Source organism: Syngnathus typhle, linkage group LG9 (assembly GCF_033458585.1).
Source record: "Syngnathus typhle isolate RoL2023-S1 ecotype Sweden linkage group LG9, RoL_Styp_1.0, whole genome shotgun sequence".
Taxonomy (NCBI): Eukaryota; Metazoa; Chordata; class Actinopteri; order Syngnathiformes; family Syngnathidae; genus Syngnathus; species Syngnathus typhle.
This window is the reverse complement of record NC_083746.1, coordinates 10,922,936-10,940,860: the sequence shown is the minus strand read 5'-3', so window position 1 is coordinate 10,940,860 and position 17,925 is coordinate 10,922,936. Positions and strand designations below refer to the sequence as shown.

Sequence of the window (17,925 nt, the reverse complement as noted above, 5' to 3'; positions counted from 1 at the left end):
CAAACGAATACATTTCTTCGGGGCTCGGTCAGCTGTGAACCGTTATCGATCTGGGCAAATGAAATTTGTTCCCGTTGATCGATCAAAGGCATTATCTGAGACTTCCAGTCTATTACCGGTGAGTGGAAACTGGGGAAGGTGTCAATAAATGGAGCCGGGTCACCTCGGGTAGATTCCTTTTTTCGAGCTACAGGCGCTGTAAATAGATACAGCCGACTAAATACAAGCACTTCAACCCAAAGATAATGGACCTGCATCATGACTAAACACCAAGAGTCTGAGAGCAGCACCTTCAAGGTCCACAGACACTTAACAGTGTACTCTATACTTGGCCGGGTCTTTTCTCCCCCTCCTAATACCAAGCCCACACGTGAAAGCCTTCCAGCTGGCATCCGCCAAGTGCACTTGGCAGGTCGGGGGGGAACATGAGAATTATACCTATATGGCCCCAGAAAGCAATTCTCAAATATCACTGGAGTACAGCACTTCACCAGGGACCGAGGGAGCGAGAGAGGAGAGCATGTCAATGGAACAAACAAAAAAAAAGCTCCTTCCGGCACTAAAACCACATGAAGAAAGTTTACTAAAGCGAGGAGACAGCAACAATTCGACGATGAGAAAATCTGTCGACGGCTGCCTGCTAAAGTGCAGTTTCTTAAGACAAATGTCATTGACTAGGAAGTAGACGGAGCCGGACAATCCAGTCCAGGTGCAACGAATCCTATTTCAGGGGGGTGGCAGTGCCCCTGTGCCCCCTCCCTTCTAGCGATGCCAGTGGTTAATGTAAATGGTAGATTGGAGTAGATCACGTTAACTTGGGAGGGAAAATTAAAGTCATTTTATGATATCACTGGTGGTTATAAAACTTAGCAGACAATTTGTTTTTTCTAAAAATCTAGAAAAACAACATTTTCAGCAAGATTTTTTTTTGTAATTCATGAGCATCACTTTTTGAAGTGAATTACTGAAATGAATCAACTCTTCCAGTGATCAAATTGATTGTGATCTCAACTTTTTGTATGATCTTCGACTGAAATCTACAAAAACAAAAGCACGCTCACCTGTGACCCTCAACATCAACATACGATTACGCGTACCAAAGTTCCGACTGCAAGCTGTGAAGTTAAGTTTCACATCTGATCACATCTCTGAATGTCCTTTTGGCATTTCGGCACACCTTGCTGGAAATCGCAACAGCAGCTCTGATAGCTCCTTTATTATGGAAAATTATTTTAAACAGCGCAAAAAGCAAGCGCGGCCTCATTTTTTCCCTCGTTGCCGTCACTATCACTCCGGCTATTGATAAGATGTCTAAATTTATTGCGGAATAATTCCGCAGGAAAAGAGATAAAAAGGTTGCTGAATAAAATATGAGGCGAAGGCTGTAAATTGTCGCAATGCATATCATTTCATTCAAATGTAAGACGCAATTACCATCTGCTCCACTCATCAGTCGCCATCCTTTATGACTTAATTATATGTTTAATGCTATCAGATCAAGCAAAGGGCAAAACAGATGAATGAGAGAAACACGGCAAAGATTGGGCAACAAGACAAAAGGTGGATGCAAAGTAACATAAAGGAGCTGAAATTGATTCCGTTCAGCGGGAAATGGGAAGTTAATTTCGGTTGCAACGTAGCGCTTCATCTCCCTGTGCCTTCTGAGATAATAAAGCCAGCATGTTGCCAATTTGTCTCAGAGTCAGCCAAACAAAGGCAGTCAAGTTCCTTGACATCCTTCGCGATCACGTCCATTCTTTACCATACTAACGACATGAGATTGCGCAATCAAAAAGGTGTTGTGTTTTGACACTTCTTAGCTTAGCGCATGCCAGAGGTGGCCACAAACTTTTTTAAATTATGCTACGCTGAAGATACGCAAAACTTGACCACGGTGAAACTTTTTGTTGTGTGTTTCGATGCTAGTCGTGTAGCAAAGCAAAAGGGGGGCCGGGACCGGTCCAAATGGCTGTGGGCTAAAACGCTAGCCGGTGGGCATCCCAGGTGCCAGCGGGCACTGTCCTAACTGTGTACCTTTGGCCAGAACTCATTACAGAGTGACATTTAGGCCTCCTGCTGCTATCCATGCCAAGTCAGCCTTCTGGACGGAGACAAATGATGTAGTTATTTTTTATGTCGGACATTAAGTCATGTCCGGTGTGAGCCAAATTAGCATCGGCTTCATGTCACCTGAAAGGAAAGCCACAAAAGGCTGCGCATGTTTTCAACAGGGCTGCTGTTTTTGCTTACAGTGTAAAACATTGCCTTCATACAAATAAGAATTACGTTCCAGAAAGAATGTATCCAAGTATAACCGCATAATATAATGCACATTTTTGATGGACACCCCACTGATTGAACAATATAGGGTAATGTATTTTCTTTCTTTTTTTTTTTTTATTTAAACAGAAATTATTGTAGAATTATGACTGCATACTGTAAAGTACTACAAATATTATAAGTGTACATATTAGTATATTTTACTCCTTTATTTAGAAAGATGCTCCGGTGACGTGCGCCAAATTGCACTTTGTTTTAAACAGGAACAGAACAAAAGCGCCATCTGGTGGCGAATCAGTCCAGTGATAGTAAATTTGTGTGCTCACCTCTTAGCCATGGAAAATGATGGGGGGCTGTAAAATCATTTAAAGATTGAACTGATCAAATATTAGTATAAGAAGCAATAAATTGAGGGAGCGGACATTATATTAAATGTGTCACTGCTGCATACTCAAAAGATGCAGTAAACGATTGATGACATTTATAACGTTAGAGCACATTAGAGGACAATTAAAATTGAAAATAAAAATAAGCCAGCTGACCGCACTCGCTTGGCGGTAGGTTTCAAGAAAGTCTCAAAAGTTGTTTGTGTGCTTGGTGTTATTAGCACAAATTAGGAATAATTGCTCATTGGAATTATCGGTCATTCCCCTTCCCGTGCAATATCTTGAGCACAAACAGAAACTGGGCATGTAATTGATTTAAAGTTAATCGTGCAAAGGTCTGCACAATTAAGGAACATCTGTCAAGCTGTACATCCGCTAATTCTAATCATATTTCATTAGTGGCGCAAACAAACTGCATACATCACACTGGGATGAAACAAATTGGCTTTTACAATGAAGGGAAATTACATCACATAGCTAAATATTAGAACCACCTCCCCGAGCCATATTTCTTAACCAACACTCTAATGAATCTAATTGGCACAATGTGCATAATTTGGAGATGAAAATGTCAGTGGGTCAGACTTAAGCGTGTTGTGTTAGCAAAACACGACCCTTGTGTAAACGCTGCATGTTGTACATGTAATTAGGCCTAATTAACAGCTTCTAAAAAGTATCATAAGCGCACATTTGGCTAATTTTACACTAGCCGGAGTCACATCACCATTTGCGTAATCCCTCGTGTCGAAAGTCACGTCAACTTGTGTTACTTATTAGAAATGATGCAACTTTTGATGACTCAACACTCTTTAAACCAAACTTTAAATCTTCCAGGATGCCATTTTCATTGATTGGATCTATATCAGGGAGAACCAATAACATCAGATTTTTAAAATGTAAAAATAACAGAATTTTATTTTTAATTGCCGACTATAATATGATTTAATTAAGTCTGTTGATTACACAATAGCAGTCCCAAATATGGAGACAATGCAGAAGACCTCGTCATTTTGTATTATTTGTCTACTGTCACTTAATTTTTTTTCTCCACATTGACTACTTGGAAATGTAACTTTTATACATCCTGCATATACTACTTTCCGTGCTCCCCCCCGACCTTGTCAACCCGTTCAATTTAACACCAAATACATGTTGAGCTAATGATGCCATCATGTATGTTGAACCGTGTGAATGCATGAATACATTTTGCTCCCCATGAAAGCACCGAAGACTTTGCCCGGGGCTCATCCCGAGGCCAATCATGGCGCTCACACACACTAATGAAAGCGTGTGTAGTGCGGCGAAGGGCAGCCACCGCGGGAGCCCCGACTGCCCTCCCTCCTCATGGCGCTGTTAATAGTCTGCACGAAGCCAAGGGGACTCCCCGGAGAGGCCGGCTGATGAAGAGGGGGAACCTGTGGTCGTCTCCAATAATCGCCGCCTAATGGCTGCACTAACATGCCTTTTACAAATGCGATTGTACATGTGGGCCTGCCTGCATACGATATATACTGGATAATGCGCGAATTAGGATTTGCGTATTCATGCATCATGCAGATTAACCAAATAGTCGTAGAAGGCCATAGCGATTTGCGTGTCGACAAAACATTGCTCTGTCCGTTTCAACTTGAAACAAATTATTTGCGTAGTTTGTTCAGACATGTCGGCTCAAGTGTTTTTAGGCCGCCGATCATTGTATCAATAAATGGTATCATAGACCACCCCTCACAGTCACAATAAACTCTTGATACTCCAAATGGGGTGTGTACATGAAGGATTTTTAATTCAATCAGGTTTTTAATCCAATGGGTGAACTATTGGAATATTGGACTGAGGAGTGTCGGGATGCAAATACAATCTTATCTTTATGTTTAGTTGGGTTGGAACAAAATGTCTCCTCAGCAACTGCGTTTTTGTATTATGTTACCAAGACAGACATACAGACCTTGAAAAATTAAATTAGATATAAATTAGATATAAAATTACATATCTTAAAATGGAATAGATTATATGACAGGAATAGGGTGCATCAGATTGAATAAGATTGATTAGGTAGAATGGATTTGATACGAATGTAAATAATACAGATTAGTATAAATGGGTTTGATTAGGACAGACAGTCAGACAGATTCTTGCGTAGCGTTTGCACTCTTTTGACTTTGCCGTTCTGCACGACTAGTTTGACAGAAACAATTATTCGCCATGTTTACCAGAAAGGAGATAATTAGTCTCTTAACAAGTAAGGCCGCATTTTAAAGCCATCCCGGAGTACGGAATTCGCGACAGGTTTTACCAGACTCTTTGGTGAACCGTATGCACCATGTCTTTGCGTACATTTGTCTTGCCGATTTAAAGCAAACATTGTCATATGTAACTCATCGACTGGAGGTTAGTAAAAGTTCAAGGTCTGACAACACGTAAGAAACTTCGCTTTGGTTTGAAAGCCGTCGCCCTTTTCCAGCCAGTTTGATGTCGCCTGAGCGTGGAACATTCCAGAGTTTTATTTTGAAATTCAAAGGCTTGGTTTCCTGTTTTAGTCGCTCGCTACCTTGACGTTCCCTCGGGGCTTTTTTTTTTTGCCCAATCAGAGTTGCGCTGGACGTGAACTACGCTTTGAAGCGCATGCATGACGACGCATACAATTTGAGTGGGGGGTGGGGGGGTAGTTAATTTTGGATTTGTTGCGACGATCGGAAGTCGGGACACGCTGATGTGGAATAAGTTGTTCCAGGGACGTTGTTGTGTTACTCGACTAACACTGTCCTGACGTCCCATGAGTGTTTTGTAGCATGCCACGCAGGCAGCTAACAGCTTTGTTGAAAAGAAACTTGAACCGAGAAGACAGTTGCCGCCCACTTGATGTGATACTTTGACATCTTGGACATCTTATTCCCCATGATGATTTGGAGGTACCTGCGGAGCAGCAGGAGGGTCCTTGGGTTTGTGTTCGTGGCTTCTGTCATTTGGCTGCTGTTGGACATGGCAGTCCTCCGCATGTCCGACGGTGACGCCAACAGTCGTCTAATGAGGGAGAAAGTGATCCTCGAGCAGGGGTTGGCCAGGCACCAGGACAAAGTCACCCAGGGGGGTTTAGGGGAGCCACGCGTGAATGGGGAGGACGAAAAGTCGGACAGAAGGAATTCCCAACCGGTCAAACTTTCCAGACGTCGGGAAAAGGAGCAAGTTCAAGATGATGCCAATCAGGTTAAACCAAATGCAATTGTTCAAGATGATGCCGGTCAGGTTAAACCAAATGCAGTTGTTCAAGGTGATGCCAGTCAGGTTAAACCAAATGCAGTTGTTCAAGATTTGTCTTTGATTGCCGCACCAAAAAATGACTCTATTGCACTTAAAGCGGAGGAGGTGCTCGAACCTGTGAAGGCAACTCCAAGTATAAGACTTCAAGCGTCCAATCGGCACCAGGATGCTAAAAAACTACCTGGAAAGGCGAAGAAACAAATTGAAGAACTTCCTGTTCAAGGACCACGCAACACTTCTTCAGTGAAGCGGGACGAACAAAATGGAGAGATATTAGACAATAACATCAAAGTGGTCCAAGTGAAAGACACCCACTCCGTTAAGGCAAGTGTTCACCAGGTTCTGTCTATCGACCTGACTGCGGCCCCCAGAGATCCGAAAGCCGTCGGCCAGTACGGCCTGGCGGGGACTGTCCCCAGCGAAATGGACTTGATAGTGAAGAAGAGGTGGCACGAGGGCCAATTCAATGTCTACCTAAGCGAGCTGATCCCATTGGACCGTGCCCTTCCTGACACCAGGCCTGAGATGTGAGAGATATACAACCCACCCACACACTCCACACAGTCTTAACAAAAACTCCGTTTCCAACAGCTGCACCCGCAACATGATCCACGACGACCTGCCGTCCACCAGCGTGATCTTCTGCTTTGTGGACGAAGTGTGGTCCACCCTGCTACGCTCCGTTCACAGCGTCCTCAATCGGTCGCCGCCGCATCTCCTCAAGGAGATCATCCTCGTGGATGACTTCAGCAAAAAACGTAAGTTTGGCGTGACCTTAAAAACTGATGACTTGCTAACGAACGTAACTGAGTTACTTCAGTGATTTCAAATGTTACTTTTGTGTGTCATCCGTCAGAGTATTTGATTTGATTTTCAGCCTACCTCAAGGATAACCTTGACAAGTACATGGAAAAGTTCCCCAAGGTCCGGGTCATTCACCTGAAGGAGCGTCAAGGCCTCATCAGGGCCCGGATGGCTGGAGCGGCTGTTGCTAAAGGTACGTTCTGGTTTTGATTTGAAATTATTTGATTGGTTATTTTATTTAGTTAATAATTGTTTTGGCCAATTTTAGTTACTGTGCATTTTTGACAATTGGGAAAAAATTGAAAACCATTTTTTTAACTGTTGTGGTCAACAGTAGGTTAAAAATGACTTGGCCATTTATTATGGTAACCATTTTTATAAGAGGCTAAAATTACTGATTTGAATCCTAAAATAATTCACACTCTTTTCAAAGCGGAAGTTTGTTCTGCTCTCAGGTGACGTTCTGACTTTCCTGGACTCGCACGTGGAATGTAACATGGGCTGGCTGGAGCCTCTGCTGGAGCGCATCCGCACTGACCGCACCAAGGTACCCTGTCCCGTCATCGAAGTCATCAGCGACCAGGACTTAAGGTGACCCCCGTCAGAGGAAAATGAAGTCCATTTGGGTTCTCTAGCACCAATTCCAAACAAGTTTCTGTCTTACCCTTAGTTATAAGCTGGTTGACAACTTCCAGAGAGGAATTTTCCACTGGCCTCTCGTGTTTGGCTGGAACGCCCTATCAGAAGAGTACGTCAAGAAGAACAACATGACGCCGGCCGATCCCATCAGGTACCCAAAACACCCGCTCGCATTTTTTCCCCCCTTCTTGGCTGTCGCTCACGCTTCGATTTCCCTCCTCACAGATGCCCCGTAATGGCCGGAGGGCTTTTCTCCATCGATAAAAAATACTTCTATGAACTGGGCGCCTATGATCCCGGCCTGGAGGTGTGGGGAGGGGAGAACATGGAGCTTTCTTTCAAGGTAGTACCCAAAAAGTCTGGAACCAAAGCTATCGGCCACCTCATCAAGTGTTCCTTCTGACAGGTCTGGATGTGCGGGGGCCAAATCGAGATCATCCCCTGCTCGCGGGTGGGCCACATTTTCCGAGAGCAGAACCCGTATCAGTTCCCCTTGGACCGGCACAGGACGGTGGAGCGCAACTTGGCCCGGGTGGCCGAAGTGTGGATGGACGAGTACAAGGAGCTATTCTACGGCCACGGCAACCTGCACCTGTTGGACAAACCTCTCATGGACATCGGCAACCTGACCGAGCAGATCCAGCAGAGAAACAAGCTCAAATGCAAGAGCTTCAAGTGGTACCTGGACAACGTCTATCCCGAGTTAGAAGCTCCTTTAGTCAAAGCTGCGGGTCTGGTATGTTGAGCGGTGACCCGCTTGGAGTTAAATTCTGATTTTCAAGGTTTCTCCCGTTGTGCGCAGGTCTTCAATCGAGGATTGAGGAGTTGTCTTTCCATCCAAAATGGCATTCTCGTCTTTGACACGTGTCATCTCAGCAGTCAGGTAGCTTTAATTTAAGCTAGGCTATGCGGGAAACCGGTTACTTGGAGAACAAAGACGACTTGAGCAAATGGGCGGAGGCTCCAAATGTAAACATTTGCTAATGGGGATTGTTAAAATGAGCTGGACCTTGACAATAATTTAACAAAAGGTTCTACTCAAGCATAGATGTGAACTTTTTGTGTCGCTCAAAAATGTGGCTCATCACAAAGAATCAGAAATTTGCTTGCTTTTTCACAAACTACCTTTGTCTTTGCAGAGTCAGCACTTCAACTACACGTGGCTGAAGCAGGTCCGCCAGCAGGATGTGTGCTTGGAGCCCGGCGCCAAACAAAACTCGTTGACTTTACAGCCATGCGGCGACAGCAGAAGCAGCAATAGCCACAAACCGCAACGCTGGCTACACAAATCCTCCCAGTCCAAACTGGTAAGTTACGTTTTTGGCCCGCAACTCGAGGCTACGCCACACTTAGGCTTTTATAGGCAGGGACCTGAATTTCCAGCCAGACTGGATGTTTGCCACTTAATCCCTTAATCCCATTTGTCAACTGCTTATACAAGAGGAGATTTGACAATTGAGTTGTAAAATCGGTTTGTCAATGAGGGTTTGTTTACATGTCCTGTTGAAATAATAATAAAAAAGAGGGTGTGTTTTTGGGGGGGGGGGTCAAAAGTTACCTGTCAACAGCAACATCGCGTCACATCCTGATTGCTCTGTCGTCTTTGTTCAGCCAGAGCACTTGATGGTCGAGAAGGACTCCAAGCAAATGTGTCTGGAAGCAGCAGCAAAAGAGGCCGTCCTTCACCTCGCCCCCTGCAACGCCAACAACCTCTTCCAGCAATGGCAGTTCACAAACTACTACTCTGAGTGAAAATATCCTCAAAATGGATATACAAAATAGGGAATAAGTGTTTTTTTTTTTTTAATGTAACGCAGGGACAGTGAAAATGTGCAATGGTGTCATGACCTTTTTCTACAGACTGCCGTCTTTTTCTTACCACTCCATTGCCTCTACGGGTTCTTAAAATTTAAACCCATGTGGTTGAGTTTGACTTTTTAAAGCTCTACACAAAATGTAGCAAACAACTTTGGTGCCTGGTTTGTATCCTGTGAATGTCTCAGACTACATCATGGTAACTGAAAACTTTTTGAATTGAATTTGTCTTAAACGGGTAAGAACTGAGATGTTACTTTTTTAAAGGGGGTTTACTTACTCTGTGGTTTTAAACGCTGCATCAATTGGGTGCTTGGAACGCTCTCCTTGTACAGTTGTGCTTTTGACACAAGAGAGCGCTGTTTACCTGAAACGATAAGAGTCTGAGGCAAAATTTGGTTTTGTTGTGGTTTGTTTTGGGAAAAAATGTGCAAATAAAATGACCAGAAATCCAGATTAAATAGCAGTCGTGTGTTTATTCCACATTTGCACCAGCCTACAGTGTAGAATAAGTATGGTACATACCATTTGACCTTCACAACCAGTCTGTTGGTGATTAAAAGACCATTACCGTTCCTGTTTTTTGTGCTTGCTGGGAAAGTAGCCACAAGGTGGGGCAAATCCCCCACAAACTCACCTTTCCAGCATTTTGGACAGCTGCTTAAGTTAAAAAAAAAAAAAAATCAGTTTCCGGAAATTTGAATAATGCCCAAATTAATAAATTAAAATAATAGTTGTAATTGTAAACACAAAAAACAGGAAGGGTCAAAGTTTTAAAAAAAGAAAAAAAAGAAAAAACATCAAGCCTTGTCAAGCAACACTGACTTGAAATTCTGAACAAAAAATCAACTATCAATTGTCACACCATGTTGTCATTACAACAGATTTAGTCTTGTTTTTGTTTTTGCATTGTTTCTCACAAAAGCAAAATATTAGGGTCAAAGTTACTTTCTTTTTACAATAAGTTTATTTTCCTCACCTTTTCGGTGAACAAACATTTTTTTTAAACCAATTTAGATTCAACTGCTGATTATCAAAGAATGCTATTAAAATGAAAACCAAATCACGTTATCAATTAGCCTGGATTTTAGAAGTTAGATTTGAAAACAGATATTGCCTCCACTACAAATTCATCATGATGTACTCAAACTCCTCAATTTTCTTGCGAGTATTTCCTCGCCGGATCTTGCGGTAGGATAAAGAGCTGTATTTGGAGGCAGCGAGGTGGTTGAAGGATTCCTGGCATGCCAGGTTGTCCGAAGACTTCTTGGGGAGAGGAAGAGTGGCGTAAGCAGGGATCGGGTCTCCTGAGAACACGGAGCGATGGCGGACTTCGGGGTCCTCCGAATCGGAGCTCAAGCTCGGCTGCTTAGAGAAGCTCTTGTCCTGAGCTGACTGCTTCTGCTCAACTGGTCGGTCCTCTTATATGAAAGCAAAGAGGCGGTAGAACGACAGGAGCAATAGAAAACGACTATTTTTGTAAAGTTAGTTTCCACTAGGACTCTCTTAGAGCTGCCTGGCCTGCTCCAGAAGTTATTGGATTAGTCGTTTGTTGTGGGGGTCAAGGGTCATCTCTTAGATCCTTTTCCTTACTCAAAGGTGTGTTCCTCAGGGATCCATATTAGGCCCTGTACTACTGTTTATTATGTCCTCTTTAAATGGCATTAAGATAGTTTAAGTTAAATATTTAGGTATCATTTTAGGTATCATTTGAGACACACACACGTTGCTCACAAAGGTCTAATGTTTTCTTTGAACGTAACACATTCGGCAGAACACCTTTCACTTAAAATGACTTGCTTTTAATCACTTTCAACATTAATCGCTGTATTTATTGCGGATTGTTTTCACGTTTTTTTGGACGGTTCGAGATGTTGGTTTTATTGTTTTGCTCTTATCTTGAGTAGGTCGTCACTGTAAATGAAAAATGGTTCTCACCTGACCTACCCGGTTAAATAAAGCTTACATGTAGCCTGCGTGCTTACCTTCTGAGGATTCGCTCTGCTCGGGACTTTTTCGTTCGTCTTTCAAAGCGCCATGAAGATCAGGCGAGTCCGTCACATCCGTAGCACGAGTCTCGGTATCTCCCTCGAATTCTTCGGCTCGGATTTCCTCACATGGCTCTTCGACTTGAGCCTCCTCACTCCTCTCTGAAGAATGACGGTCCACTCTCGCCGCTTCTGGAGAAAAGTCCGCGAATTTTCATGCGTGTCTCCACTAGTCTAATCACGAATCTATCAAGCTAAATCAATTCGTTTTCACAGCCGCTATTTTGTCCGACACTTCGTCTGTCGCCGACTAATTGACGTCCTCGAAAGCGTCACGTGACCCAACCCGGAAACCAGGTGACATTGGCAATGGAAAAATCGTAGCAACATGTGCTACTTCACAACTCCACTGGAAACTTCACAAAATAAAGGTTTCTGGAAATAAATCACACACTTTGTGGGAATTTAATAAAAACCATTTGGGAGGATTTTATTTTTAAATTTGCCAGATATTTGATTGGAAATTGACCTAAATTTTCCATCTTCTGCAACACTCACCCCATGGTTGTTAAAAACTCATCTGCACCTGCCTGGATCTGGAGATCTGTTGGGTCCTCCATGCTCCTCAGCTTGGTCTTCATCACTGTAGAATACCGAGTCGTCTCCTTCTTCCACCGTCCACACATCTCTGTCCTCCGTTTCCGAGTTGTGGCGCTTAGTCTCTGGAGCAAATCCGCAAATGATCTCTAGTACCTCCGACGCTATTACAACCTCCTCCACCTCTGCTTGGGGATCCACAGGCTTTGGAAACACTGGGTTCTCCTGCATCTCCATCTTCTAGAAACCGTTCTTAGGCCTTTGCTCATAAAGTTAACATCCTTCAGTCTGACGGCAGTGATGAACGAACATTCAAAGTCGAGGCTTGTCCTTCAAATTCTTGGGAACTTGTCTCTTCATGCCACGCTTGAAGTTGGTAGTACAAGGTCAAGCTTGGCAGTCCTCTCCCCAACGTAATCGTTTGTGAGCGTTGGCTCACCAATGAACAGAGGTTTTGTTGTAGGGTCCAACAAAGCCTCTTTGTGACTCGAGCTTCACAATATACAGTGACTGTGCCCAATCCCTAATCTTTCTTGGGTGACCGATTAACATTCTACCATAGGTTTACTATACTGTACTTCTAAGATGTCTTAGAGGCAGTCTTGCCAACATTTTGGAGAACTTCTTACCAAAAGAAAATGTACAGTGAACTCAGATTGTGGTTCAGATGTCACATTTAAGGACTGTTATTAACTTGAAATAAATCACTCATTTAGTACTCAAGCTCTAGAGGCCTTGTGATATTTTTGCCAACCAGTTTTCATTTTCTTCCATTTCATGCTGCGCTTTGGCACCATCTTGTGGTATTTTGGTGTAAATCATCTTTGTTGAAGTTAGTTGATGAGCTCCATTGCAGTACTTTGGTGCCATGTTGAAGTAAGTCAAAAAAATGTTCTTGCCACTGCAAATGTATAAATCAAAGCCCACCCAGAATATCAACTCCCATGTAGAAATGAAAACAGAAGTGGTAACATCTCGTCCCCACATCCTGCATAGATGCCGTGCAAGAGTCTGTTTTGGGTTTTAAATACAATTCCGGTTGCTATGTGAACACAACGTCTGCGGTTAACAACCATACAGCGGCCATGTTGTGATGAGCGCAAGAAACACATTTCTTCTTTTATTCAAGCAAGTAGGATTCTGTAGAAAATGACATTAGGGAACATTTGTGAACTTGTGAAGATACAGTCAGTGCATTCTCAAAACTTTTCATAATGCTTTTGTGCCACCTTTTACAATCCAGTGAACGTGGTATGTGCTTAGCAAAACAACGAGACGAGTAGAAACAGTCCTACGGTGTTAAAAATCGTAGCATGGATGTGCTACAGAATGAGCAATCCTGTTTTCACGGCTTGAGTCGGATCTCTGTTTTTGAGGTGCGATAGTGGTGTTGCATAAGGACAACCTCTTAGGGCTCCTCTTCTTCGACCGATCTCTGATGCAGTCCAGGAATCAACTTGAGGATGTTTTTCCGAACGTTGGTCCGTTTGCTCTTTCTGGGCAGGGTACCGAACAAAGAGGAGATCCTTGCCCTATCCCAGGTAGGCGACTGCGAGCCGATACTGCTGCCGCTGCTGCTTGCCAGGCTGGAGCTGCTGGACCGTCCGATGGTGTGATGGAGATGACTGGACGAATACCTTCGTGAGAAGAAATGCTCTTCTTGGGTGGTGCTGGCCGCGCTGCAGGGGCTGGGTGAGCTCAGGTCCCCGAACACGCTCCCCTGGTCGCTGTCGTCCGTCACCAGTCCCCTGTAGCTGCTGTCACTGGATAAGCGGAGGCTGCGATGGTGCACCGGTGAGTTCTGAGCTTCCAAGGAATCCGTTGAGAGGTTGCTTTCTTTCAAAGTGCCTGCAGACGGAAGACAGAAATGTATCTGTATGTGTAAAGTTTAGTACAGGAAGGATCTATCTATGAAGCTAGCTATCTAGCCAGCTTCTATCTAGATGGCTAGCTATCTAGCTATCTAGCTATTTAGTTAGCTAGCTATCTAGCTAGCTAGCTATCCATGTCTATACAGTGGTGCCTTGAATTGACTTGATCTTGTGAATTTGTAAATAGTCAACTGCAAATGTCAAGTTCACGCTTCAACTGCTCACATACACAGATGACAGATGTCAGTGCGTGTGAAAAAGGAAGCGCTGTGGTCTGACAGCCGAGCCCAACCCATCTCACCTCCGATGATGCGTTGTTCCCGTAATGTAAGCGCTTGCAGCTCCAGCAGTTTCTCACTCAGCGATTGCTACGCATCAGACAAAAACACACGGTTACAAATGCCCTGCTATCGTCCTGGTTTAGAGAAGCTCACCTTAAGCTGGTTGACCCTCTTCTCCAGCTCGATCCACTTCACCACACTGCCGCATACTGTCTCCAACCTGTAATAGGCCACGCATGCTCTTTAACAAAAGTTTTCCCCTTCCGGTCACAGTTACTTAAGGGTGGCTTGGTACTTTAAACTGCTAGTCGATTCTCCTATCAGATCGAGAACGTGCTGATGAGTGAATCCTTCGATGCTGTCGCCGTTGATGGTGATGATGACGTCTCCTGTGAAGAGATTGACGAAGACACATGTTGGGCAAGCGATATGATGACGCAGGTGTCAAATTTGTAATCAGTCAGTCGGACCATTTAAAGGTTGACAAGTGTTTGACTATCTCTGATAAAACCGATGCATGCAGTTTTCATAACGGATGTGCAGTTGTACGCAATCGACACGAAAAGTATGAGAAGCAGAAAGGTAAAATGGGGTCAAACGTGGAGGAAGTGAGCTCGTTTACCTGCGGTCAGGCCGGCAGTCTCTGCAGCGCTGTTGTCGTCCACCCTGCTCACAAACGTGCACACTTCCACTGCAGAGCTGCTCTTCAGCTGCAAGTTGTGCGTCTGCAATAACAGGAAAATGCATATCAACGAAGAAAATCGCACTTTTGAGAAAAACTGGGGCACGCTCGAGCAGCTGTTCTTAAACTGGTAGCCGTTCTATGCTTAGCTGTACCTGAACTTCAAATCCAAATGTTTCATTGTCTTTCTTTTCCAGGACATTTGTGATTCTGTGCAAGAGAAAAAGTCAAGGTTGCAGTTTGTACACAACACATTTTATTTACATTTTTAATGTTTTACCTTTGTGGATCAGAATAGTCAACCAGGAAATGTTTAGGCTGCAAAACACAAAATGCAAATTCATTAATGATGTGCTTACTTGACACTTTTTTTTTTTTTTAACCAAAATTAAGACTTTGGAGTGAGCTGTACAATAAAATTGCATCATAATAAGAGTCACTATTAAGCTCACAGTTAAGTGAGTGAGTGTGTGTGTGTGTGGGGGGGGGGGGGTCTTCTCATGCTGCAATGTTACATAACAAATAAGATTAAAAGAAATCACGAGCTTTTGGGCCAAAAATTCACAGTTCTTGGGAATTTGTTGAGAACACTTAACGGTAAATCGGGGATAATCCACTGTTCAATAAAGGACCATTCTGAAAGATAAAGCTTAGCGATAAGCTAATTGCATGTCAATATTGATTTTTAAATAAATCTGATGTCAAAATATTCATTTATTTTATTCTAAAAGTAGACCAAAGCACAGAGCACAATTTACTATGTAGAAAATATGCTTAAGTGTGCAGTGTATTTGTGCTAAGTATAGCTTTTGATTTCAAAATAATGAACGCATACATTGTTCATGCTTACAATTAAAATCCATTTTTGTTTTAATACTTTTAGGTAAGGCTCCATCCCAAAACAGACTCAATTAAAACCAAGTTGGTCTTAAACGTGGTGGTTTGTTTTATTTAAAGGGAGGCTCCATTCAGTCAAGCCTGCTTACCTTGGCTGCTCTGGGCAGAGAGTCGCTGCTGTGTCGGTGTCTGTGGTGCTCGTTGCTGCCCCTCAGTGAACGTCTGTACCACAGGGAGCTTTTCTTCCTTTCCGCACCGGCCTGGGCTGGACGTCCGCCGGGATTCATGGCGGACTTGAGGGGCTGGAGGGCAGGCCGAGGGCGGAGGAGGAAGATTAGGATGGAGACCGAAAGAGGGGGAAAGTGGAGCTGCTTCAGAGCATAGTCGTGCTTGCGTTCAGCATGCTGTTGAATGTTTGACGGAGGCGTGCGCGTGCACGTCGCTGCTGAAAGCCAAACGCGTCAAGGCGCGTGTCAACGTCACCTGACGTGCGTGGCGCTGGTGAGAAGCCAAGCATCATACCCGAAAAGAAACATGATTCGCTCTTGAATTTGTGTTAACAAAAGAAAGTATTCGATGTGGGTTTTCTTTTTAACCGCAAACAGGTGAGTTTGCATGAGCGGAAATGCGAATAGCGGGGGTCCACAACTATTTTTTAAAGCTACTTACCCATTTAAACTTTCTTTGCCTACTTGCGGCTGCATGGTCTGATGAGAAAATAAAAAGCAATCTTTCCACTCGAGACGGTTCTTGTCCTTTTTTTCAGCAGTCTCAGCAATTTGCTGCGCCAAGTGTCCGGGGCAAGCAAAGCGTGACAAACACCTGCGCGCGCCCTGTAAGCTTTAGAATGTGTTAGCAGTGTGCTTCCATGCGGAAAGACTCGAGTCTTTTGGGGACGATCAAAAGGAAGATTTGTCACTCCCTTTAATGAGATCCCCCGAAATATTCATGGCGTCATTATATGATCAAAGTCCCAAGTGACTGTCTGGATCGCATTGATTAAAATCCACATGCATATTCTTTTGGAAGTAAATCAAAGATCCCTTTTGTTTGCTAATATCATGGCCACAACATTAGGAACTTCTCCACGGCGGAAAGGATAATTTATCCCACTGATGGCTCGGTCCCAATCCCCCACGAATAGCGGGGGTTCGCCATTTTTTCTCGAAAACCGCAGTTATGTTGTGTCGTGCAAAAAAAAGGGTTTAAAATGAATGGAAATCTTTTAAAGGTACTTCCCATGAACAGCAACTCAAACCACATTTGAGCTCCTTGACTCAATTAGGGCGTCGCTGACACGACTGCTGCACGGCTTCCTGTCTAACGGACATCCTCACGTCATAAACTTGCTAAGAAAACAGAAAGACGAAAATGAGTCACGGCCGATAATAATTCAAGTTAATTTTTTGACCCACATGCAATTGCTCAAAGCTTTATGTAATGTTTAATCAAAAAAGGACCATAGATTCATCACTCACCAAAAAACTTTATTGGCTCGCTTTTAATAAATAGTGCAAAATAAAAGCGACAATGCAATTATACACAGGAAAGACTATTACAGCAGTCAAATCTAAATGATACGTTTGTGAGTACTTTGAAAACCTTAAAGATGAACACAACAGTCTTGGTGTTCCGTTATTGGTGGTGGTAAAAAAAAAAAATCACTCCATTTTAGAATTAATTTGACTCTCCTGGAAAAGCATATATGACACAATGGAAGTTTCTAAAGCTTTGTTAGGAACGATTGAAAATCAAGCCAAAAAATAAAACAAATAAAGTGCATTTGTCAATACTGCGTTTGCATTTCTTTATCAGGCTACTTTGACAAAAAGCTGCAAATAAATGTGCTTACATTTGCTACATTTCTGTCCTGTTCCTCCATTATCAAACACGAGTGCACAAAAATGGATGGCTCAACGTGATGTGGACCACAATCATCTCAGAGATTCAAGTTCAATATCCAAGTCCAAAAACACACAAGTAACAGTGTGCACTTTTCCCTTCTTAAAGCGCGATGTTTTCCCGATTCCAAATAACATCTGTCAGGTGTTCAGGCAACTTTGGTTTTTGACAGTTCAAATAAAATCACAAAGTGGAAAAATCCATACATTTCACATTCGTGGATGAGCCGTCGGTATGTCCCAAAAATGAGCATTCGGCACCTTTGGGTAGCGGAATGCTTACAACTGTGTATAATCTTTTTAACATTTGTATATAAGTCTTAAAAAACACAAAATGAACAAACGAAGACAATTCATTTTTTCCACATTCTTCACTATAATGTTGAGGCCAACTTGTCTTGTAATTTCACTGTGCTCCTCAGGAGGCAATAGTGAGCTAGCAGGCCAAAAAGGCTACATATCGAGAACATATTCCATCATTGTTTTCGATAAGGGATTAGCGGTAAACCACTATAGCCTTTTTTTCCTAATCGAACAAATTAGGTGGGGTTAAGACTCTTTTCTGTGGTGTCTTAAATTTACAGTA

General features: G+C 43.2%; 3 protein-coding genes across 4 annotated transcripts; 1 reads left to right on the top strand and 2 right to left on the bottom strand.

Moving 5' to 3' along the window:
- The first annotated feature begins 5,246 nt into the window (after positions 1-5,246).
- Positions 5,247-9,643, top strand: LOC133159471 (polypeptide N-acetylgalactosaminyltransferase 5). Its single transcript, XM_061286494.1, has 10 exons — positions 5,247-6,451; positions 6,516-6,682; positions 6,802-6,921; positions 7,184-7,319; positions 7,399-7,518; positions 7,593-7,710; positions 7,774-8,103; positions 8,170-8,250; positions 8,507-8,674; positions 8,979-9,643. Exons 1-10 carry the CDS (start codon positions 5,562-5,564, stop codon positions 9,117-9,119), a joined length of 2,271 nt encoding a protein of 756 aa, XP_061142478.1. The 5' UTR covers positions 5,247-5,561; the 3' UTR covers positions 9,120-9,643.
- On the bottom strand, positions 9,639-12,181 carry LOC133159478 (ermin-like). The gene is made up of 3 exons (XM_061286505.1): positions 11,761-12,181; positions 11,168-11,362; positions 9,639-10,603 (listed from the first exon to the last, which is right to left on the bottom strand). The coding sequence occupies exons 1-3, from the start codon at positions 12,002-12,004 to the stop codon at positions 10,305-10,307; spliced, it is 738 nt and encodes a 245-aa protein (XP_061142489.1). The 5' UTR covers positions 12,005-12,181; the 3' UTR covers positions 9,639-10,304.
- A 674-nt stretch (positions 12,182-12,855) lies between these two features.
- cytip (cytohesin 1 interacting protein) lies at positions 12,856-16,599 on the bottom strand. 2 transcript variants are annotated; one of them, XM_061286504.1, is made up of 9 exons: positions 16,108-16,599; positions 15,588-15,740; positions 14,882-14,919; positions 14,757-14,811; positions 14,542-14,644; positions 14,215-14,308; positions 14,073-14,139; positions 13,940-14,006; positions 12,856-13,615 (listed from the first exon to the last, which is right to left on the bottom strand). In XM_061286504.1, exons 2-9 carry the CDS (start codon positions 15,723-15,725, stop codon positions 13,176-13,178), a joined length of 1,002 nt encoding a protein of 333 aa, XP_061142488.1. In that variant the 5' UTR covers positions 15,726-15,740; positions 16,108-16,599; the 3' UTR covers positions 12,856-13,175. The 2 variants fall into 2 exon arrangements, with proteins under 2 accessions (XP_061142488.1, XP_061142487.1); XM_061286503.1 differs by lacking the exon at positions 16,108-16,599 and having other exon boundaries at positions 15,588-16,001.
- Positions 16,600-17,925: the final 1,326 nt, after the last annotated feature.

Excerpts from the sequence above, each read along its gene's own strand:
- LOC133159471 (XM_061286494.1), top strand. The coding sequence starts at position 5,562 with ATGATGATTTGGAGGTACCTGCGGAGCAGCAGGAGGGTCCTTGGGTTT. Across the intron at positions 8,104-8,169 it reads TAGTCAAAGCTGCGGGTCTG|GTCTTCAATCGAGGATTGAG; the intron begins GTATGTTGAGCG and ends CGTTGTGCGCAG. Across the intron at positions 8,675-8,978 it reads AATCCTCCCAGTCCAAACTG|CCAGAGCACTTGATGGTCGA; the intron begins GTAAGTTACGTT and ends GTCTTTGTTCAG.
- LOC133159478 (XM_061286505.1), bottom strand. The coding sequence starts at position 12,004 with ATGGAGATGCAGGAGAACCCAGTGTTTCCAAAGCCTGTGGATCCCCAA. Across the intron at positions 11,363-11,760 it reads CAACAGATCTCCAGATCCAG|AAGCGGCGAGAGTGGACCGT; the intron begins GCAGGTGCAGAT and ends ACTTTTCTCCAG. Across the intron at positions 10,604-11,167 it reads GCAGAGCGAATCCTCAGAAG|AGGACCGACCAGTTGAGCAG; the intron begins GTAAGCACGCAG and ends CTTTCATATAAG.
- cytip (XM_061286504.1), bottom strand. The coding sequence starts at position 15,725 with ATGAATCCCGGCGGACGTCCAGCCCAGGCCGGTGCGGAAAGGAAGAAA. Across the intron at positions 14,812-14,881 it reads GACTATTCTGATCCACAAAG|AATCACAAATGTCCTGGAAA; the intron begins GTAAAACATTAA and ends TCTCTTGCACAG. Across the intron at positions 13,616-13,939 it reads GGAACAACGCATCATCGGAG|GCACTTTGAAAGAAAGCAAC; the intron begins GTGAGATGGGTT and ends TTCCGTCTGCAG.